Source organism: Girardinichthys multiradiatus, chromosome 1 (genome assembly GCF_021462225.1).
Source record: "Girardinichthys multiradiatus isolate DD_20200921_A chromosome 1, DD_fGirMul_XY1, whole genome shotgun sequence".
NCBI lineage: Eukaryota > Metazoa > Chordata > Actinopteri > Cyprinodontiformes > Goodeidae > Girardinichthys > Girardinichthys multiradiatus.
In genome coordinates, this window is record NC_061794.1 from 19074119 (window position 1) to 19097825 (window position 23707).

Here is a 23707-nt window from a genome sequence, read left to right on the forward strand (position 1 = left end):
AGCCAGTCATCTGATCACATGTTTTTAATGGTTCTCCTCATGGAGCCCAAACAAGCCAGTGGCATACACACCTTCAGATGGATTGTTGAAACGTGCTTCCATGTGGGGTCCAACCAGGCCAGTCACTTACACACGCATAACAGTAATGGATTTCTGAAATGTGCCTCCTTGTGGGGCCCTCCCGTGTGGATCTAAGCTTTTGTTATATTTCTAGATCATAGTTGTAGTACCTGACATTATGGAAGCACATTATATTACAGCTATAATTCTTCACATCTTCAACAGCTAAACTGTCAGGCTGAAGGATGCTCCACTACATCCATAAAGATGCTTTTATAGGACCTGATTAGAAATCCAGAACTGACTGGAACACTTGTAGTTAGAAGTGCTCTTTTGGTTTTGGGGACTATCTTTACAGGTCTTGAGTCTGTCATTTATGTTATCTGTATGATGTTAGTAAGTTATTTGTGGTTTTAATTCCAGGTGACAGGCTCGCAGTCATCTACTGCTGTAGCTGAGCCAGCCAGAAACTCGTGGGACTCTTTCCCTGATGACAGCATCACACAGGATGCCAGCCTACAGGTAACATTCAGTTAGACTTTGTTGTGAGAAATAAATTTTGGAGACCTGCTCTCATTCCCTTAGTTTACATGCTTGTTAGTTTAGCTTGTGTTGGGAAACTATTTTTTAGTCAGAAGGTACCATAAACAGCATTCAGCCAGTCATCTGATCACATGTTTTTAATGGTTCTCCTCATGGAGCCCAAACAAGCCAGTGGCATACACACCTTCAGATGGATTGTTGAAACGTGCTTCCATGTGGGGTCCAACCAGGCCAGTCACTTACACACGCATAACAGTAATGGATTTCTGAAATGTGCCTCCTTGTGGGGCCCTCCCGTGTAGATCTAAGCTTTTGTTATATTTCTAGATCATAGTTGTAGTACCTGACATTATGGAAGCACATTATATTACAGCTATAATTCTTCACATCTTCAACAGCTAAACTGTCAGGCTGAAGGATGCTCCACTACATCCATAAAGATGCTTTTATAGGACCTGATTAGAAATCCAGAACTGACTGGAACACTTGTAGTTAGAAGTGCTCTTTTGGTTTTGGGGACTATCTTTACAGGTCTTGAGTCTGTCATTTATGTTATCTGTATGATGTTAGTAAGTTATTTGTGGTTTTAATTCCAGGTGACAGGCTCGCAGTCATCTACTGCTGTAGCTGAGCCAGCCAGAAACTCGTGGGACTCTTTCCCTGATGACAGCATCACACAGGATGCCAGCCTACAGGTAACATTCAGTTAGACTTTGTTGTGAGAAATAAATTTTGGAGACCTGCTCTCATTCCCTTAGTTTACATGCTTGTTAGTTTAGCTTGTGTTGGGAAACTATTTTTTAGTCAGAAGGTACCATAAACAGCATTCAGCCAGTCATCTGATCACATGTTTTTAATGGTTCTCCTCATGGAGCCCAAACAAGCCAGTGGCATACACACCTTCAGATGGATTGTTGAAACGTGCTTCCATGTGGGGTCCAACCAGGCCAGTCACTTACACACGCATAACAGTAATGGATTTCTGAAATGTGCCTCCTTGTGGGGCCCTCCCGTGTAGATCTAAGCTTTTGTTATATTTCTAGATCATAGTTGTAGTACCTGACATTATGGAAGCACATTATATTACAGCTATAATTCTGCACATCTTCAACAGCTAAACTGTCAGGCTGAAGGATGCTCCACTACATCCATAAAGATGCTGTTATAGGACCTGATTAGAAATCCAGAACTGACTGGAACACTTGTAGTTAGAAGTGCTCTTTTGGTTTTGGGGACTATCTTTACAGGTCTTGAGTCTGTCATTTATGTTATCTGTATGATGTTAGTAAGTTATTTGTGGTTTTAATTCCAGGTGACAGGCTCGCAGTCATCTACTGCTGTAGCTGAGCCAGCCAGAAACTCGTGGGACTCTTTCCCTGATGACAGCATCACACAGGATGCCAGCCTACAGGTAACATTCAGTTAGACTTTGTTGTGAGAAATAAATTTTGGAGTCCTGCTCTCATTCCCTTAGTTTACATGCTTGTTAGTTTAGCTTGTGTTGGGAAGCTATTTTTTAGTCTGAAGGTACCATAAACAGCATTCAGCCAGTCATCTGATCACATGTTTTTAATGGTTCTCCTCATGGAGCCCAAACAAGCCAGTGGCATACACACCTTCAGATGGATTGTTGAAACGTGCTTCCATGTGGGGTCCAACCAGGCCAGTCACTTACACACGCATAACAGTAGTGGATTTCTGAAATGTGCCTCCTTGTGGGGCCCTCCCGTGTGGATCTAAGCTTTTGTTATATTTCTAGATCATAGTTGTAGTACCTGACATTATGGAAGCACATTATATTACAGCTATAATTCTGCACATCTTCAACAGCTAAACTGTCAGGCTGAAGGATGCTCCACTACATCCATAAAGATGCTGTTATAGGACCTGATTAGAAATCCAGAACTGGCTGGAACACTTGTAGTTAGAAGTGCTCTTTTGGTTTTGGGGACTATCTTTACAGGTCTTGAGTCTGTCATTTATGTTATCTGTATGATGTTAGTAAGTTATTTGTGGTTTTAATTCCAGGTGACAGGCTCGCAGTCATCTACTGCTGTAGCTGAGCCAGCCAGAAACTCGTGGGACTCTTTCCCTGATGACAGCATCACACAGGATGCCAGCCTACAGGTAACATTCAGTTAGACTTTGTTGTGAGACATAAACTTTGGAGACCTGCTCTCATTCCCTTAGTTTACATGCTTGTTAGTTTAGCTTGTGTTGGGAAACTATTTTTTAGTCAGAAGGTACCATAAACAGCATTCAGCCAGTCATCTGATCACATGTTTTTAATGGTTCTCCTCATGGAGCCCAAACAAGCCAGTGGCATACACACCTTCAGATGGATTGTTGAAACGTGCTTCCATGTGGGGTCCAACCAGGCCAGTCACTTACACACGCATAACAGTAATGGATTTCTGAAATGTGCCTCCTTGTGGGGCCCTCCCGTGTGGATCTAAGCTTTTGTTATATTTCTAGATCATAGTTGTAGTACCTGACATTATGGAAGCACATTATATTACAGCTATAATTCTGCACATCTTCAACAGCTAAACTGTCAGGCTGAAGGATGCTCCACTACATCCATAAAGATGCTGTTATAGGACCTGATTAGAAATCCAGAACTGGCTGGAACACTTGTAGTTAGAAGTGCTCTTTTGGTTTTGGGGACTATCTTTACAGGTCTTGAGTCTGTCATTTATGTTATCTGTATGATGTTAGTAAGTTATTTGTGGTTTTAATTCCAGGTGACAGGCTCGCAGTCATCTACTGCTGTAGCTGAGCCAGCCAGAACCTCGTGGGACTCTTTCCCTGATGACAGCATCACACAGGATGCCAGCCTACAGGTAACATTCAGTTAGACTTTGTTGTGAGACATAAATTTTGGAGTCCTGCTCTCATTCCCTTAGTTTACATGCTTGTTAGTTTAGCTTGTGTTGGGAAGCTATTTTTTAGTCTGAAGGTACCATAAACAGCATTCAGCCAGTCATCTGATCACATGTTTTTAATGGTTCTCCTCATGGAGCCCAAACAAGCCAGTGGCATACACACCTTCAGATGGATTGTTGAAACGTGCTTCCATGTGGGGTCCAACCAGGCCAGTCACTTACACACGCATAACAGTAGTGGATTTCTGAAATGTGCCTCCTTGTGGGGCCCTCCCGTGTGGATCTAAGCTTTTGTTATATTTCTAGATCATAGTTGTAGTACCTGACATTATGGAAGCACATTATATTACAGCTATAATTCTGCACATCTTCAACAGCTAAACTGTCAGGCTGAAGGATGCTCCACTACATCCATAAAGATGCTTTTATAGGACCTGATTAGAAATCCAGAACTGACTGGAACACTTGTAGTTAGAAGTGCTCTTTTGGTTTTGGGGACTATCTTTACAGGTCTTGAGTCTGTCATTTATGTTATCTGTATGATGTTAGTAAGTTATTTGTGGTTTTAATTCCAGGTGACAGGCTCGCAGTCATCTACTGCTGTAGCTGAGCCAGCCAGAACCTCGTGGGACTCTTTCCCTGATGACAGCATCACACAGGATGCCAGCCTACAGGTAACATTCAGTTAGACTTTGTTGTGAGAAATAAACTTTGGAGACCTGCTCTCATTCCCTTAGTTTACATGCTTGTTAGTTTAGCTTGTGTTGGGAAACTATTTTTTAGTCAGAAGGTACCATAAACAGCATTCAGCCAGTCATCTGATCACATGTTTTTAATGGTTTCCTCATGGAGCCCAAACAAGCCAGTGGCATACACACCTTCAGATGGATTGTTGAAACGTGCTTCCATGTGGGGTCCAACCAGGCCAGTCACTTACACACGCATAACAGTAACGGATTTCTGAAATGTGCCTCCTTGTGGGGCCCTCCCGTGTGGATCTAAGCTTTTGTTATATTTCTAGATCATAGTTGTAGTACCTGACATTATGGAAGCACATTATATTACAGCTATAATTCTGCACATCTTCAACAGCTAAACTGTCAGGCTGAAGGATGCTCCACTACATCCATAAAGATGCTTTTATAGGACCTGATTAGAAATCCAGAACTGACTGGAACACTTGTAGTTAGAAGTGCACTTTTGGTTTTGGGGACTATCTTTACAGGTCTTGAGTCTGTCATTTATGTTATCTGTATGATGTTAGTAAGTTATTTGTGGTTTTAATTCCAGGTGACAGGCTCGCAGTCATCTACTGCTGTAGCTGAGCCAGCCAGAAACTCGTGGGACTCTTTCCCTGATGACAGCATCACACAGGATGCCAGCCTACAGGTAACATTCAGTTAGACTTTGTTGTGAGAAATAAATTTTGGAGACCTGCTCTCATTCCCTTAGTTTACATGCTTGTTAGTTTAGCTTGTGTTGGGAAACTATTTTTTAGTCAGAAGGTACCATAAACAGCATTCAGCCAGTCATCTGATCACATGTTTTTAATGGTTTCCTCATGGAGCCCAAACAAGCCAGTGGCATACACACCTTCAGATAGATTGTTGAAGCGTGCTTCCATGTGGGGTCCAACCAGGCCAGTCACTTACACACGCATAACAGTAATGGATTTCTGAAATGTGCCTCCTTGTGGGGCCCTCCCGTGTGGATCTAAGCTTTTGTTATATTTCTAGATCATAGTTGTAGTACCTGACATTATGGAAGCACATTATATTAACATTCATTTAGACTTGTGAGAAATAAACTTTGGAGACCTATTTTTGTTCACTTAGTTTACATGCTTGTCCCCGTAGATTGCTTTTAGTTGAGAAGCTGTTATTTAGTCAGAATTTGGTTTTATTTAATTTGTTAAGCTGATGTGTAAGGAAGGAATCCATGATTGGTGTGTACCCTTTTGCTGATTGTAAAGTAGGATACCTTAAACAGCGTTCAACCCATTTGTTTTTGTTGTAAGAAGTAATCTTTGGAGCCTTTTACTTGTTCTCTCGGTAACAATTTCTTTGCATTGTATGTGTCCTTGTGGGGACCATTGATCCAAGGTTTTGACATATTTTCGATCATATTTGCAGCACCGGTCATTTATCAGTTAAGGCAGTCAATAGAAACTTCAGTTATTTACAGCAAATAAATTCCAGTGTTTTACAGTCATGCACTACATCATTAGCTTACATATACTGTAACCACACATTTCTTTTCATCATCCCCATATAGCTATCAATCATCAAAGGAGTGTCTCTAGTGGACTACTCAGACAGTGATGATGATTCCCAAAAAGACGTCTCTGCACCTCTACAAAAGCAAATAAAAAGAACAACAATAATGGTAAAGACATACAATTATTTTTAAAATCTAAAAAGTCACAAGAAACTAATTTATTTTTTTTAATAACTGTGTGTCTGCACGTACAATCACAGGAATTGAATAATTATAGCTTGATATCATCTTTTAACAGATGAATAAAGTTCCAAGTTTTTCTGATGCTATCTACAATTCAAGTAATGACTGTATGGAAGGCCCTTCAACCTCATTCGCAATGGATTCACAAAGGCCTATAAGAGGAACTTACTTCTCTGTAAGCCTCATGAATTAATGTCATTTAAAGAGTAATACCAGAGTAGACTTTTGATATGATTGCTTAAAATGAAAGGCGTTCATTGCTATAGCATGTTTTACTAATTTTCTTGTTCTTGTTGCTTGTTCATCTTGTTCAGTTGACAACTTTTTTTTTTAAATTGCCCAAATCTTTGCATATATGTCTTTTATTTTCTTAAAATTTGATATTTTCCTTAACATTGCATTTTACTTTATCTGTTTGGATCTAAATTTACTCAAAACAAGAGTATATTAAACTTGACCAAGCACTCTCATACAGGTGCATTTATAAAAATTAGAATATTGCTCAAAAGTGCAACATTTCTTGCCAGTCATTTCAAAAAGTGAAACAATTGTTTTATAGATTTATTGCACATTGAGTAGAATATTTCAAGCTTTTATTTCTTGTAATTTAGACAATTATGGCTTTCAGGTAAAGAGAGCTCAGAATTTTGTTTCTCAGAATATTAGAATATCACATTAGACCAACCAAAAAGGATGTTTTAAGCTCTACTGTCAAGTTTCTCAACAGTATGTCCATTTCCATGCACTAAGAATCTGGTTGGGCTCCTCTTGCATGAATGATTGCATCAATGCACCGTGACATAGAGTCCATCAGCCTGTGGTTTTGCATAGCTGTAATGGAAGCCCAGATTGCTTTGATAGTTGCCTTTAGGTCATCTGCCTTTTTAGGTCTGATGTCTCTCATCTTGCGCTTGACAACATCCCATAGATTTTCTATGGGGTTAAAGGTCAGGGGAGTTTGCTGGCCAATCAAGAACAGGAATACCATAGTCATTGGACTAGGTTCTGGTACTTTTGGCAGTGTGGGCAGGTGCCAAGTCCTCCTGGAAAACAAACCCAGCATCTCCATACAGCTTGTCAGCAGAGAGAACTTTGTCAGAGAACAAACTCTAGAACTCCCTGCTAGATGGCTGCATTGGCTATGAACTTCAGACCCAGTGGACCAGAACCAGCAGATAACATGGCACCCCAAACCATCACTGACTATGGAAACTTCACATTGGACTTAAAACAACTTGGATTATGTGCCTCTTCATTCTTCCTCCAGTGTCTGCAACCTTGATTTCCAAATGAAATGCAGAATTTACTTTCAGCTGAAAACAGGACTCTGGACCATTGAGCAACAGTCGAGTTCCTGTGCCTAGGTGAGATGATTTGGATGTTGTCTCTGGTTCTGGAGTGGCTTGACACCAGGAATGCGACGTTTATAGCCCATGTCTAGTATTCATTTGTGTGCTGGCTCTTGATGCTCCAGCCTCAGCCCACTCATTGTCAACCTTGACAACCCCCTCAAGGCTGCTGTTCTCGCTGTTGTTTTTGCATCTTTTACCAAACTTCTTTTTTCACACTCAATTTTCTGTTACTGTGCTTTGATCCAGAACTCTGTGCGCAAATTGCTTTTAGCAATGAACTTTTGTGGCTTCCCCTCCTTGTAAAGGGTGTAGATGACTGTCTTCTGGCCATCTGTGAAGTTAGCAGTCTTCCCCGTGATTGTATCTCTACTGACCCAGAGTGAAAGACGGTTTGAAGGATCAGAACACCTTTGTAGACGTTTGGAATTAATTAGCTGATTAAGGTGTGAAACAATGAGTTTCCAATAATTAACTTCCTCACAGTATTCTGAATTTGGGGTTTACTAGTAAGCCATAATCATCAAAATTATGGGAAACAAGGACGTGGAATATATCACTCTGTGATAATTCTATATGAGATATGAGTTCCATTTTCTGAGATGACTGGCAAAAAATACACTGCTCAAACAAATAAAGGGAACACTTAAACAACACAATATAACTCCAAATGAATCAAACATATGTAAAATCATACTGTCCACCTAGGAAGCAACACTGATGTTGTTGTGCTCTTGTGCAAATGAAATAGACAACAGGGGGAAATCTTTGGCGATTAGCAAGACACACTCAATAAAGGAGTGGTTCTGCAGGTGGGGACCACAGGCCACTTCTCAGTATCTACGCTTTCAGGCTGATGTTTTGGTCACTTTTGAATGTTGGTGGTGCTTTCACACTCGTGGTAGCATGAGACGGACTCTACAACCCACACAAGTGGCTCAGGTAGTGCAGCTCATCCAGGATGGCTCATCAATGCCAGCTGTGGCAAGGTTTGCTGTGTCTGTCAGCGTAGTGTCCAGAGCCTGGAGGCGCTACCAGGAGTCAGGTCAGTACACCAGGAGACGTGGAGGAGGCCGTAGGAGGGCAACAACCCAGCAGCAGGACCGCTACCTACGCCTTTGTGCAAGGAGGAACAGGAGGAGCACTGCCAGAGCCCTGCAAAATGACCTCCAGCAGGCCACCAATGTGCATGTGTCTGCACAAACGGTTAGAAACCGACTCCATGAGGATGGTATGAGGGCCCGACGTCCACAAATTGGGGTTGTGCTCACAGCCCAACACCGTGCAGGACACTTGGCATTTGTCAGAGAACACCAGGATTGGCAAATTTGCCACTGGTGCCCTGTGGTCTTCACAGATGAAAGCAGGTTCCCACTGAGCACATGTGACAGACGTCACATGTCTGGAGACACCGTGGAGAGCAATCTGCTGCCTGCAACATCCTTCAGCATGACCGGTTTGGCAGTGCATCAGTAATGGTGTGGGGTGGGATTTCTTTGGAGGGTGGCATGGCCTTCCATGGGCTCGCCAGAGGTAGCCTGATTGCCTTTAGGTACCGAGATGAGATCCTCAGACCCCTTGCGAGACCATATGCTGGTGCGGTTGGCCCTGGGTTCCTCCTAATGCAGGACAATGCTAGACCTCATGTGGCTGGAGTGTGTCAGCAGTTCCTGCAAGATTAAGACATTGAAGCTATGGACTGGCCCGCCAGTTCCCCAGACCTGAATTCGATTGAGCACATCTGGGACATCATGTCTCGCTCCATCCACCAACGTTGTACCACAGACTGTACAGGAGTTGGCGGATGCTTTAGTCCAGGTCAGGGAGGAGATCCCTCAGGAGACCATCCACCGTCTCATCAGGAGCATGCCCAGGCGTTGTAGGGAGGTCATACAGGCACGTGGAGGTCACACACAATACTGAGCCTCATTTTGACTTGTTTTAAGGACATTACATCAAAGTTGGATCAGCCTGTAGTGTGTTTTTCCACTTTAATTTTGTGTGTGACTCCAAATCCAGGCCTCCATTGATTAATAAATTTGATTTCCACTGAAGATTTTTGTGTGATTTTGTTGTCAGCACATTCAACTTTCTACAGAACAAAGTATTAAATGAGAATATTTCATTCATTCAGATATAGGATGTTAGTTGAGTGTTCCCTTTATTTTTTTGAGCAGTGTATTTCACTTCAATGCAATTTTCTTGTTTTTTGAGATGTATCTGTAGAGTTAACATCTGTGTTTTCAAGGTGGATTTTAAATCAAGGCCTGATTTTCTTTTTAATTAATTCTAATAGAGGAAGAAATACTAACTTCTTCCTTCTCCTCTTTCTCTAAATGATTCAGAGGAGCTTTGCAGGGTTAGATGAGGCAAGTGAAGACAGTGAAGATGAATATATTCCAGAAACCACTGGAGAAAGCACAGACAGTGAAGCCAGTGTGGAATTAAGTCTGGAAAAAGGTCCGAAGGATAAAACTATGTCATTTAGTCAAAATAGAAGCAAGTTTTGCAGGCAGAGTAAGAGTGAGTCCAGTCAGACTAGAAACTTTGAAAGTCATGATTCCAGAGCCACTACATATAAAGATGAAAGGGCCCCCCTGGAGGAAGAATCTGTTTATGTTGCTCCTGTTTTGAAGAAGGAAGATGGATCCAGGACCTATAATAAGAAACACCACTGTGTGTATTGTGGAGTATTTGTTCAAAAAATGTCAAGACATCTATTGCGCAGACACATGGATAAAATAGAGGTTGCAAAAGCCTACAGTTTGCCAAAAAACTCAAAACAAAGACGACTCCAGTTGGATTATTTGCGAAATAAGGGAAACTTTGAGCACAACACTGAAGTTATGGAAAGTAACCAAGGCAAGCTCATTGCGTGGAAACAACCAAAGAAGAAAACAGAAGGGGAAATATTCAAACATTGTTTGTACTGCTATGGACTGTTCAAAAAAAAGGCAATGTGGCGACATTTCCAGTCCTGCAAATTCAAGCCTCAAGATAAGTCTTTGAAAAAGGGGAAAACAAGAGTTCAAGCATTGTGTGCATTTGCTGAACCAGTTCCACCAGAGTTCAGTGATTCATACTGGAGGTTTCTAAGTGAGATGCATCAAGATGAGATTACAGTTGCATGTAAGAAGGATCAATGCATACTAGATTTTGGATACAGATTGTTCCACAAGAATGAGAGGGTAGTCAGCCAGCACCAATACATCCGTCAAAAGCTAAGAGAGCTTGGCAGACTGCTACTTGAGGCAAGAAATATTGCTTCTGTGAAGAGTATTAAAGATCTCATAAAGCCTGAAAAATATGTTACAGTTGTCGCTGCTGCAAGACGTCTAGCTGGATTCAGTGAAGAAAGTGGCAACTATCAACGACCATCTCTCGCTCGAAAAGTTGGTCACGACATGCATTCTTTAGCCATGTTCATTAAGACGGAAGGACTGAAGATGAAGGATAAGGAAGCTGTGCAAAACGCAGAGGAGTTTGCACAACTGTATCAAGAAAGTTGGAAATATGATATTGCAAGCCAAGCTTTAACCCAGCTTGAACAGAAAAAGTGGAATGCACCTCTACTGTTACCTTTCACACACGATGTCCAGATTCTTCACAACCATTTGTTAGAAAGACAGCAGGAATGTTTACATGCCTTGAAAGAAGAGGCCTCACAGTCCAGCTGGAAGGATCTTGCCAAAGTGACTCTGGCACAAGTAATCCTTTTCAACCGTCGACGAGCTGGGGAGGTTTCCAGGATGCATTTGTCAGTTTACTTATCAAAGGACACATCAGAAACACACGAGGATGTTAACCTGGCCCTCACAGCACTTGAACAAAAGCTCTGCAACTATTTTGTCCGGATAACCATTGTGGGAAAAAGAGGAAGAAAAGTTCCTGTTCTGCTGGGTCCAATGATGAAGGAATCCCTTGATGCTCTTACTGGAAGGCGGGAAGAATGTGGAGTCCTGGAAGAAAATCAATACCTGTTTGCGTTGCCGAATTCTGTCCATTACCTCAGAGGTTCAGACTGTATAAGGCAGTTTGTGAGTGAGTGCAGTGGCCTCAAAAACCCTACAGCACTCACCTCAACAAAGCTCAGGAAACACATTGCAACATTGTCAACAGTTTTGAACCTGAAGACTACAGAACTTGACCAGTTGGCAGATTTCCTTGGGCATAATGTTGCTGTTCACAGGAAGCACTATCGCCTTCCAGAGGGTACCATACAGTTAGCAAAAATAAGCAAAGTTCTCCTTGCAATGGAACAAGGACGGCTAGGAGAGTATAAAGGGAAGAGTCTGGATGAAATCCACCTTGATGTCAACGGTATTAACATTTAACACTTTAATGCAAGGGAAATTGAAGTTGCTAACCTTGGTATTTAAGAATAGATTAATGAAATGAGATATTTATGGAGGAGGGCATGTTTTATTGTTAAGGATGAATAAACATCATATTAGTTGAAAATGGTATCATTTAGGCTTTACATAAAAATGTTGGCTTATTCTGATTTGATTTGAGGCAAAAAAAAAAAAAAAATTAAAAGGTGCTATTTAGGTACTTTTTATGGTTTCCTATCTTTTGTGGAATTGGTTCTTGAGTGTTTTATTAGTTCTATTAAACAAATCTCTTCAAATTTATCTCATTACCATATTAGAAACTCTTGACATGGATGGTTCTTCACAAGAGAAAGGTATGAATTTGTTTATTTTTTCTATACCGCAATAATCTCTGTAGTTTTAAATACACTAGATGACTGCATGTTAATGTTGTTTTAATTAAAATTTCATTAAATTGAAAACATCCAAGATAGGACTGATGTAGGGAAATTTCATGCCATAATTTTATTTAAGCTCTGTCATAAAAAAAGTACAAATATTAATTTTTGTATCTACAGGTACATTCAAAACTTTCAGATATAATGAAATGTATTGATATGATGCATTCAAAAAGTTCAATATTTTTGGCGATTCATTACAAAAATTGAAACTGATATTGGGTATTCATTACACAGTGAAATATTTCAACCCTGTGTTTTTGTAATTTCATAGTTATGGCTAACATAATAAAAAAGCTAAAATTCAGTGTTTCAGAAAATTTTTATATTAAATTACAACAATTATAAACAATATTTTGTAATGTATAATGGGAGCCCAGGTGTCTTTTAGAGCCACTTTCAGGTCATCTGCATGGTTACTTCTGGTGTCCCTCATCTTTCTCTTGACAAAACAACTTAGATTTTTAGGCTTAGGTGGGGCCAGTTTTCTGGCCAATCAAGCACAGCAACACTGTGGTCAATGGACCAACTTTTGGCAGTGAGAGCTGGTGCCAAGTCCTGTGGGAAAGTGACATCAGTATCTAAATAAAGCTTGTCAACAAGGGGATGTGTGAAGTGGTCTAAATATCATACTAGATTGCTGACTGGACTTCAGAAAACACATTGGACCAGAATCAGCAGATGTCACTAATAGGGATTCCACTCTTCCTCCAGACTCTGGAAGCTTGAAAGGAAATGCTAATTTAATGTTTTTATGAAAAGATGATTTTAGACAGTGGTCCAGTTCATATTCTCATGCATAGTTGGTAAACTGTTGTTTTGGCACTAGCGCTGGTATTTAGTTGTATTATAAAAGGAATTACTTTTTTTACCAGTTAAGGTTGAAAACCTGTCTAATTACTTCTTTGTAAACCTCATATTAAGAAGAGCATATTAAAATCAACATTAAATGAAATTACCTTTTACTTTGGATTATCAAAAAAGTGGCCTGGTTTGGTAAAACTCTTAATTTATGGCCTCTTACTGTTGAATTTGGTCAGTCACAATAAGTCATTAACTAAATAATTAATGAACAATAAAGAGTTAGTAGTCCAAAAATATGTAGCCTACAAATTGACAGCTACGGGTTAGTTTGTTTTATAAAATAAAATGTTACTGAAAACATTTATAGGAAAATACAATTTCTTAGCACTACTGCCAGCTAACATTTTTCAATTATATCATAATGTCTTATTCAGCTTTGTGGCAAGTGGCTCATTCACACAAGTCTCTTTGCCATATACATTATGAAGAGCACTGATATCCCTGGAAACCTATATTACTCCTGATTTCCTGTCAATTAGGATGACCTAAGATATGGATTAAAGCAATAGTTAATTTTACTTTTTTTTTTTTTGCTTGTTGGTGTATTGTTAATTCTGACTTTTGAAAACAATTCTTCTTTCATGTACATAGTTGATATGCCTGACGGAACTGAGAATGGCACCAATTTATCCTCACAAGAAGGTAAAATGTTCACATAATAAAGAAAGCGGTTAAACAAAAAAGGGCCACTTTTCTCTGAATTAAACACATTTTACAACCTGAGTTCTATATACAAACGTGGACAAAATTGTTGGTACCCCTCGGTTAATGAAAGAAAAACCAACAAAGGTCACAGAAATAACTTAAATCTGACAAAGGTTATAATGAATAAATATTCTATGAAAATGAGCACATGAAAGTCAGACACTGCTTTCAAACATCCTTCAACAGAATTATTTAAAAAAATAAACTCATGAAACAGGCCTGGACCAAAACGATGGAACCCTTAACTTAATATTTTGTTGCTCAACCTTTTGAAGCAATCACTGCAATCAAAGGATTCCTATAACTGTCAGTGAGACTTCTGTCCCTCTCAGAAGGTATTTTAGCCCACTCCTCATGAGCAAACTGCTCCAGTTGTCTCATTTTTGAAGGGCACCTTTTCCAGACGGCATGTTTCAGCACCTTCCAAATATGCTTAATAGGATTTAGGTAAGGGCTCATAGAAGGCCACTTCAGAATAGTCCAATGTTTTCCTCTATCTGTGTTTTTTGGGTTATTATCCTGTTGCAAGACCCATGACCTGCGACTGAGACCAAGCTTTCTGACACTGGCCAGCACATTTATCTCTAGAATCCCCTGATAGTCTTGAGATTTCATTATACCTGCACAGATTCAAGATACCCTGTGCCAGATGCAGCAAAGTAGCCCCAGAACATAACAGACTCCTCCATGTTTCACAGTAGGGACAGTGTTCTTTTCTTCATATGCTTAAATTTTTCCATCTGCAAACATAGAGCTGATGTGCCTTGCCAGAAAGTATAGTTTTTGTCTCATCTGTCCATAGGACATTGTCCCACAAGCTTTGTGGCTTGTCAACATGTAGTTTGGCAAATTCCAGTCTGGCTTTTTTATGATTTTTCAAAGATGGTGTTCTCCTTGGTCGTCTCCCATTAAGTCCACTTTGCCTCAAACAACGTTGGATGGTGCAATCTGACACTGATGTTCCTTGAGCTTTAAGTTCACCTTTAATCTCTTTAGAAGTTTTTCTGGGCTCTTTTGTTACCATTTGTATTATCAGTCTCTTTGTTTTGTCATAAATTTTCCTCCTGTGGCCATGTCCAGGGAGGTTGGCTACAGTCCCATGGATCTTAAATTTCTGAATATGTGCAACTGTAGTCATAACATGAAGCTGCTTGGAGATGGTCTTATAACCTTTACCTTTACCATGCTTGTCTATAATTTTCTTCCTAATCTCCTGAGACAACGCTTTCCTTCGCTTCCTCTGATCCATGTTGAGTGTGGTACACACCATGTCACCAAATAGCACAGTGACTACCTGTAACCCTATATATAGGCCCACTGACTGATTACAAGAATGTAGACACCTGTGATGTTAATTAATGGACACACCTCGATTTAACACGTCCCTTTGGTCACATTATTTTCAGGGGTACCATCATTTTTGTCCAGGCCTGTTTCATGACTTTATTTGTTTAAATAATTCTGTTGAAGCATGTTTGAAAAGCATTGTCTGACTTTAATTTGTTCATTTTCATATAATTTTTTATTTATGATTAACTTTGTCAGATTCAAGTTATTTTTGTGACCATTGTGGGTTTTTCTTTCATTAACTGAGGCGTCCACGTGCGTACATGAACTGTTAAAGTACTGTAGATCATTGAAAGTTTAAACAGTTTTTTTATGTTCCTAAAATTAATATTTCAGAAGATCCAGAAGCTTCTGAAGAGACACCTTGTATCCCCACATCCAGTGGCTTAAGTCAGGAAAACTTGACCAAAAAGAAAGGTGAGCTTGTAAAACTGCAGTTTGGGGTTAGTACTCTTCTTCAACATTGATTTTTATTCATTTTTTTTTAATACCACCACTTTTAACTAATATTACAAGTCCATTACATTTATATCTGATCCTGCCTAGTATTTACTAACATCCAAATTTGATTCAAACAAGATTGGTTCTACAGGACTTGATTGTAATAAATAACTCTTTATGAACACAAGTGTAAATAGAAGGTTTTTTGGTTTTTTTTCTTTAGTTCGCTGTTGATATCTATGCCCTTGATCAGCGTGTTTGCTGTTCTAATAAGATGAGTTTAACCTGTTCTTTTCTGTACTTCAAAGTCACAAATTCAGATGGGCTGATGCCAGAAGTCAACGAAGTGACCTCTTGTACCCCCACCTCTAGCAGCCAAAGTAACGAAAGGTCTGCCAAAAAGAGTGGTGAGTTTGGAGTAATCCTCTTCAATACATAACTTCATCATGATTGCTTTTAAATGGTCCAATTATTACTACAGTATCAATATTCTAATTATCCTCACATTTACTGCTTACTAAGATTTAAATGACCGAAGCAAAATGTATTAACCACTTGACTTTTTTTACTTAGACATGTCAGGTCTAAACTTTTGAATTTTGTCGTAAAATGCAAATTAATGCGCCCCTTCTCAGGTGGGTTTCACGTCATTGTTAAATTGGATTATTTGTGAGATGTTCGTTTCCATCTATTATTAAATAGGGGTAATGTACATGACACATCTACCTCAAGACAGAAAAAAATCTTTGCATCAAATTTACCTGTTGGCAAATTTGCATATCGATGATGTGCTCTCCTGGTGGAGTTTGACTGCCTGTACCAGCAGTGACACTGACTGATTAATATCCCAGAAATAAACTGATTTACTTGTTTTTTTACTGTAGGCTCATTACTATTGACAAAGATAGTTGAATTATTAAAATATCTCATTTAAATGATATTGTGGGATTATTGTACATAAAGTGAATGTATCCTCTGTGCAGTTTTGTTCTAATGAAGTTGTAAACTAAATTGTGCTCTTTTTATGCCCTTAGGTAAAGAAAAAGTTGTGAAAAGAAGCTGGACCCCAGAGGAATGTGCTGCTGTAAATAAACATTTAAGGAAGTACATATTGACAAATCAGGTTCCTGGTAAGCTTGACTGTGAGAGATGCATTGCTGCAGAACCACAAGCACTGAGTAAAAGAGACTGGAGAGCAGTTAAGTACTTTGTCAAAAACAGAATAACCACCATGAGGAGAAAATGACAGTGACAGAGCTTCCCTGAACAGAGGTAGAAACACATGGCTGGTCCTGTTTCACCAGTTCTTTACTATTTGTTTGTAATTTTTATGGACAAAGTTCAAACAAAGTATATTTCAGTTTATTGATACATGTTCTGAGGAAGAAATATGGGAAATGTTTAAATGGCACATTCAGTGCTAAAATGTTGAAATAAAACATGTGCAGCTCAAAATAAAGTTCCTTTATTCAGTGGCTACATTTGTAATGTGTCCATTTTAAATTTTGACTCAAGCAGTTCATGATTAATAGTAAATCATGTGTATTTTATAGTTGGCTAAAATGAAGATTGTAAATATATAAAAAATTGACCTGTATGCCTAAACAAATGGAAGAATATTAAGGCTGTGACTAGGAAAAATGCACCACAATCGAATAATGACAGATGTACTTAAGAATGCACATTTCAATATATATCTAGTCTATTAAGCCAGATGAAAGGATTAATAACACTAACAAAATTTTAAGGTTTTTTCCCATTAAACAATCAAGTCTTGACAAATGCATGTTTGGGTTAGATTAGGGTTGGGATTGAATTTGATAGATCCTAATTTAAAGATAAAGCAAATCTTTATGAAGGCCTAACAAGAGTTAAATGTTAAAAGCAAGCCCCATAACTGGCTAAAAAAATTATGTGTGTAAAGATGGACCTCTTAACGTTCGAACATTAAAAGCAAGCCCCATAACTGACTAAAAATCAAACGTGTGTGAAGGTGGGTCCTGCAAAGTATGAATGTTAGAAACTGGCCCCACATGTGATTGAAAAACAGACATGTAAAATAAAGTTTGAAATTTTGCATATTGAACGTGACTTTTAATATGTAGATTTTTTTTGGGATCTGCCTGATTTTTTTCATAGTTCTAGGACCACTAGAATGGGTGGACCCCACAACCCAGTCAACTACTTGCGGTCCTGCTGTGGGAGTTTAACAAGGATGTGTGTGTGTGTGTGTGTGTGTGGGTGTGTGTGTGTGTGAGTATTTGTGTGTTCTGGGCCTGTCTCCAGAACCAATGTATAACAAGAGTTCCCGCTGCAAGATTATATTTGGATTCTCTGGGCCCGCTTCCAATTATTACTGGCACTTAATACTTTTCACACCATTCACAGATCCCTTTACTCCTACAGCCTCAGCCTTCTCTCTCACTTTTCTCGCTCTGGATTTCTTTCCTTCTGACACACTTATGCACACCCTCACAAAGATGCATTCACTTCTAATGGGGTTTTTGCCTTGAATCAGCACTTTTTATTGGTTTATTTGTAGGATGGTACAGAGGCAGGAGACTGATTAAGTGAACAAGGAAGTGATTTAGTGCTTTTATGGAAAATGTTACTGGCTCCCCATGTACGACATAAAGCACACAGACCTGAGAAGAGGACACTTGGTTTGTATGTGACATGGATTTATATCAAGGTCTGCATCATCTAGCATTCTGTACAACATTTTGTCATGTTGCAACCACAAGTTTCCGTGGATTTTATTGAGATATAATGTGATGCAGAGGAGGAAAATTTATTTAAAATATTTTTCTAAATAAAGATATGAAAACGTATGGTGAACCATCTCCCCAGTTTTGACTCTTTAGGATCCTCCAACAGATTTTTTTCAAGGATTGCCCTGTATTTGGCTGCATCCAGCCAACTCTAACCAGCTTCCTTGTCCCTGCTGAAAAAAAACATTACCACAGCATGATGCTGTCACCACCGTCCACCTTGTCGATAAGGTGTTCCAAAAGTTTGGAAAACATCACAGACTTATAATATATTTATGTGGAGTGTTTTCAACAAAAACAAAATCTGTTTCTACTCTAGCAGTATATAAAATACCAAAGCGAATATTGTTTACTGTATTAAGTCTGGTAAGCTGTTTTAAAGAAACAGTACTTATTCATGTGAAACAAATCTTAATATATTCAGGGCCACTTTCTCTTGCAGTGAAAAAATTATGAGGAAATATTAAATTGTGTAGAAATTGATGTGGTAACTTTTTTAAAGGATTTCAATCAGCAAAAATCAAGTTAAGCATTAAACATTGCTTCAAATACACTTAAAAATAAAATTAACAGGGTCCTTCTGATGTGTTTGACTTAACCAAACTTCCTTTCTCTAACCGTTCTCTACACGCTGCAGCCAAAAAGCAATATAAAAAAGACTTGAGCTTTTGGAAGGTAGTATTTTTGTTTTGCATGCAATACTGTATAGTACCAACAGCTACTGCATTTTAGATATGATTAGTGTATTCTTAGTAAATGGATTTGTACCACAGGCTTTTAAGGTAGCTGTAATTAAACCTTTACTTAAGAAACCTTTGCTTGATCAAGATGACCTAATAATTTACAGACCTATATCCAATCTTCCGTTCCTATCTACAATTCTTAAATACATAGCTGTTAAACAAGTGTGTGAGCATTTACACAGTAATTATGTTTGAAGAGTTTCAGTCAGGTTTCACAGCTCATCATCTCACTGAAACAGCACTCGTGACAGTCACTAATGATATTCTACTGGCCTCAGATAATGAGCTGTCTGTTCTTTTTCTGTTAGATCTCAGTGCTGCATTTGATACAGTCAATCACAATGCTCTTTTAGAAAGGCTGGAACATGCTGTAGGGCTCAGTGGAACAACACTAGGCTGGCTTTAAATCTTTGTCTGACAGATTCCAGTTGATGTAAGTGATAAATCATCTTGTGAAGTTGTGGAGTACCACAGGGTTCAGTGCTTGTGCCAATTCTCTTTACTATATATTTAATTCCAACAGGTAAAATTATCAGGCAGCATGGGATACATTTTCACTGTTATAGCTGATGATACTCAGCTTTATTTATCCATAAATCCAAATGGGCCCAACCAGCTAGATAGACCACAAGCATGTCTTGTAGACATAAAAACCTGGATGACTACATTGTCTGCTTCTAAATTCAGACAAGAGAGGAGTTGTCATCTTTGGACGGGAGTCTTTGAAAAATAAACTGCTTATTCAATCACTTAATGTGGATGGCATTAAATTGAACTCAGGTAATGAAGTGAAAAAAAAAACTTGGTGTTATTTTTGACCAGGACAGGCCATTTAAATCCCATATTAAACAGCTTTCTAGTATTTCCTTCTTTCAGCGTCACTCCTGGATAGGATGACGCTGAAAAACTACTCCATGGATTTGTTACTTCAAGGCTGGACTATTGTAATTCTTTACTATCACGATGTCCACAAAATGCAGTTAAAAGCCTTCAGTTGATTCAAAATGTGGCGGCAAGAGTTCTGATGAAAATTAAAAGGAGAGATCATTTTTCTCCTATTTTAGCTTCCCTTCACTGGCTCCCTGTTAAATTCAGAATATAATTTAAAATTCTCCTCCTCACATATAAAGCCCTTAATGATCTAGCTCCATAGTACATCAGAGATCTGATTGTTCCATATTGTCACCATGACCGGCGGTTTGCTTTTCGTGCGAGGAAAGAGACGAGGCTCAGGATGCAGTTTGAGATGGCGTTTATTCCAAACTGCCGATCACATGTTCAACACACCTGTAGTGATTACAGAAGTTGGCTTTCTACCTTAAGGTATTTCCAACTCATACCAGTTGAAGGGGTGACAAAATAAAACAAGAAACAATACACAATAATTCACCCCACCAAACACAAACAATAAATAATATTAATACACATTACATACATGCAAATCATGAGACTAAACTAATCTACAATCAATCTAACTAACTTAATCTAACTCTGCAGAGCATTTCCCTTCCTAGTTGATAATGGTATGCTCCACTCCACCCAGGGGACACACCTGTCGTGAGACTCAACAATTAACGTGACATTTCCCCACATTCCTCCTGTCACAGAAAGATGGCCAGTCCCCCTGCCTGAAAGAATGTATTAACTAAATGTCCCTATAAATGAAATGAACTAAACAAACAGCATTTAGTCTATACACACATCAGTCAGTCAGTCAGTCAGTCAGTCAGTCAGTCATTTTCTACCGCTTATTCCATAGTGGGTCGCGGGGGAGCTGGTGCCTATCTCCAGCGATCTATGGGCGAGAGGCGGGGTACACCCTGGACAGGTCGCCAGTCCATCGCAGGGCTATACACACATAATATCAATAAATAGTATCAATGAATAACATCAATAATCAATTATAGGGATGGAGCCCCTAATCTCCATCACACATATGTTCCTAACAAAGCACTTCGTTCTCAGACTGCAGGTTACTGGTGGTTCCTAGAGTCTCTAGAAGTAGAATGGGAGGCAGATCCTTTAGTTATCAGGCTCCTCTCCTGTGGAACCAGCTCCCGGTTTTAGTCCGTGATGCAGACACCCTGTCTACTTTTAAGGCTAGGATTAAAACTTTCCTTTTTGATAAATCTTATAGTTAGAGTGGCTTAGGTTATCCTGCGCTATCTCTGTAGTTATGCTGCTATAGGCTTAGGCTGCTGGAGGACATAATGACCACTTTCACTCTCTCTGCTACATTCTCATAATACTCTCCAGTTTTGCATTATTTGCTGTTATTTCAGCTTTTAACTTTATCTTCTTTCTCTGTTTTTTCTCTTCCCAGAAGCTACATCTGGCCTGGCTCTGCGTTTATCTGTGGCACCTTCCTAGAGGGGGTCATTGGCTGATGCTGCCAATAACTTAATGCTCTCCTTCTACAGATGATACACTTGGCCCTGTCTTTCAGTGTCCCTCTCTCTCCTAAACATAGCTACTGGTTGAGCTTTTTCTGTAACTAACTTTAAGTGCTCTCCTTCATACTCTAGACTTGAAAACTGGCTCAGAGTTCATCTGCTTGCTGTTTTTCTCTTCTAGATGAATCCACTAAAGGAGCTATGACCATTAATATTTTACTTTTCTTTCCCATAGAAAGTACTCCTGGATCAGTGCTTCTGTGTTCTTTTCGTGTCTCTGCTCTGTTCTTTCAAACCTACTCACACTGAGCCTGGTTCTGCTGGAGGTTTCTTCCTGTTAAAGGGAGTTTTCCTCTCCACTGTCACTACATGCATGCTCAGTGTGAGGGATTGCTGCAAAGTCATTGCAAGTGACTGCCCATTGTTGCTACATGCTCATCCAGGAGGAGTGAATCTTCTGGGTTTCCTTAGATAGAATAACTTTTTAACGAGTTTAAATAATAAACTGAATCCGATGCTAGATAAATCTGAATTGAATTGCATGTATAATCACGTGAAACAAAGACAAATCCATCATGCTAATATCATTTTAGCATTCCTCTTTCAGAGTAACCATATTAATAATGCTGCTAAACAGCTGAGAAGCTAGCCTCTCTGGGCCCAAAGTCATGAGTGGGTATAAAAGGCCTTTGCCCAGTCAAATTAAGTACACTGCTCCCTCACAACATATTTACTTACGAATACTTTTAAATGTAGTGTTTATGTCTAGCCATTGCAAAAAAGAAAGAATCTTTTTGTATTTCAGGTTGTAAACTAGCATGTTTTGTTCTTTCAAAGAAGAAAGACATCCACAAATAGATATAAAACACAAACTGAATGACATTGTGATTGCATTATCCACCACTGACTGACCAGCTGTCCTGGATAATACAGAGACACCAGGCTTTAAGTTACACCTAGTTATATTTTATGGATCACTAAAGCGCCCTTTGACCTGAATTTCTTCTTAATGTGCTTGGTAACCAGTGGTTGGCATGAAGGGCTCAAAGTCAGATTTTCTCAAATAGAAATAAATGTATAATCTAAGAATGTGGCATATATATTAAGGTATGACTACAAAGACGTATAAGGTACACTTCAGCACACAGATGCTCAAACACTCACACTGCAGTCAATTGGCTCTAGCCCCAGGAGAGCTAACATTTCTTGTGAGAAAATGTATTGTATTAATTCAATAAATAAATAAACCAGTATATTTCCAAGTCTGCAAAAAAAAAGCATACATGTGGGTAAGATTCTGTTTTTTTGGCTCACAAGAATACAACATCCCACACATCAGACAAACACCCACACTGACACACACACCAACACCCTGCCTGTGTCTCATCATCTGTGAAGAAATAATGGAATTATATATATTTTCTCCCCTGCGCGCGATGAAGCATCAAAGTTCAGTGCTGTGATAAGTTGCCTGTGTGCGTCGCCCCTGGCCATAACGGTGTGTGGTGTTTTCCTATTACTGGCATGTCCTGTTTCATAGATGGATGGACCTCGGGCTGACGTCTGCCACTGCCTCTGCTCTGCTCTCCGTGTTATTACCAAAATCGATGTCCATGTCTGCCGCTATTTATTATCCCCCACCACCCTAATATATACACACACACACACAGAGGGGAAAAATGCACGTGCATGCAACTGAAACTAAAGTAAAATGAGATGAGAGGGGCTACCGGGACGTTCTATTGCATGGAAATTCTGCTTGGCTTGTGAATCTCTAAGCATTTCTGTGTGTGTGTGCTCAGCAAGGTAAGCCAGGGGTTGCAAATTTTTAAAAGTAATCAGCATTATTTGTCTTCTAACAAGTTTATGCTTTCGATGTATATTTTCTCAAAATGTAAACAGGATAAACCTTTTCTCATAACCCAAAATTGTCATTATTAGTTCAGAAACAAAATGACAACAAAAATGAAAACAGAAGTGCATCAATTAACATGTTTACAAGAAAGCAAATCCTGCTTGAGCAAGATCATTGTAGAGTATATTCTCATTAACAAAAAGACTATTAAGTTTGGCGCTACTCCAAAAAGGATGACTTCATGGTAAGGAGGTAAAGTTCTGATTTGTGACTAAGGTAGAGAAATTTCTTATTCAACAATGTTTTATTCAACAATATATTTTTTAATTTTAAATGTTTCTGTTTTTGGAAACCAGGGGACTAACTAGTAATTTAGGATGATATGAGTCAAATGAAATGAGTTTGTTTAGCAACTTAATTCAAAGCAAGAAAGTGGCCAAAAAAAATCGAGAATGTGGGAGAGCAGTTTACTTTATGGGTGTCTTAAGAAACAAAAAAATGAATGCTATGATTGGACCGG

At 39.1% G+C, this 23707-nt stretch overlaps 2 protein-coding genes across 7 annotated transcripts in view; one reads left to right on the top strand and one right to left on the bottom strand.

Moving 5' to 3' along the window:
• Positions 1 to 23707, bottom strand: part of prdm16 (PR domain containing 16) — a 259292-nt gene that overhangs the window by 79535 nt on the left and 156050 nt on the right. The window lies entirely within an intron of this gene.
• On the top strand, positions 3392 to 16663 carry LOC124874822. Of its 3 annotated transcripts, none has more exons than XR_007039897.1 (4): positions 3392 to 3446; positions 15321 to 15401; positions 15734 to 15832; positions 16460 to 16663. XR_007039897.1 is itself a non-coding variant. In XM_047376382.1 (3 exons), the coding sequence occupies exons 1-2, from the start codon at positions 9634 to 9636 to the stop codon at positions 15372 to 15374; spliced, it is 1239 nt and encodes a 412-aa protein (XP_047232338.1). In that variant the 5' UTR covers positions 9394 to 9633; the 3' UTR covers positions 15375 to 15401; positions 15734 to 15834. The 3 variants fall into 3 exon arrangements, 1 of the variants encoding a protein (XP_047232338.1); XR_007039895.1 differs by lacking the exon at positions 3392 to 3446 and adding an exon at positions 9394 to 10818; XM_047376382.1 differs by lacking the exons at positions 3392 to 3446; positions 16460 to 16663 and adding an exon at positions 9394 to 10818 and having other exon boundaries at positions 15734 to 15834.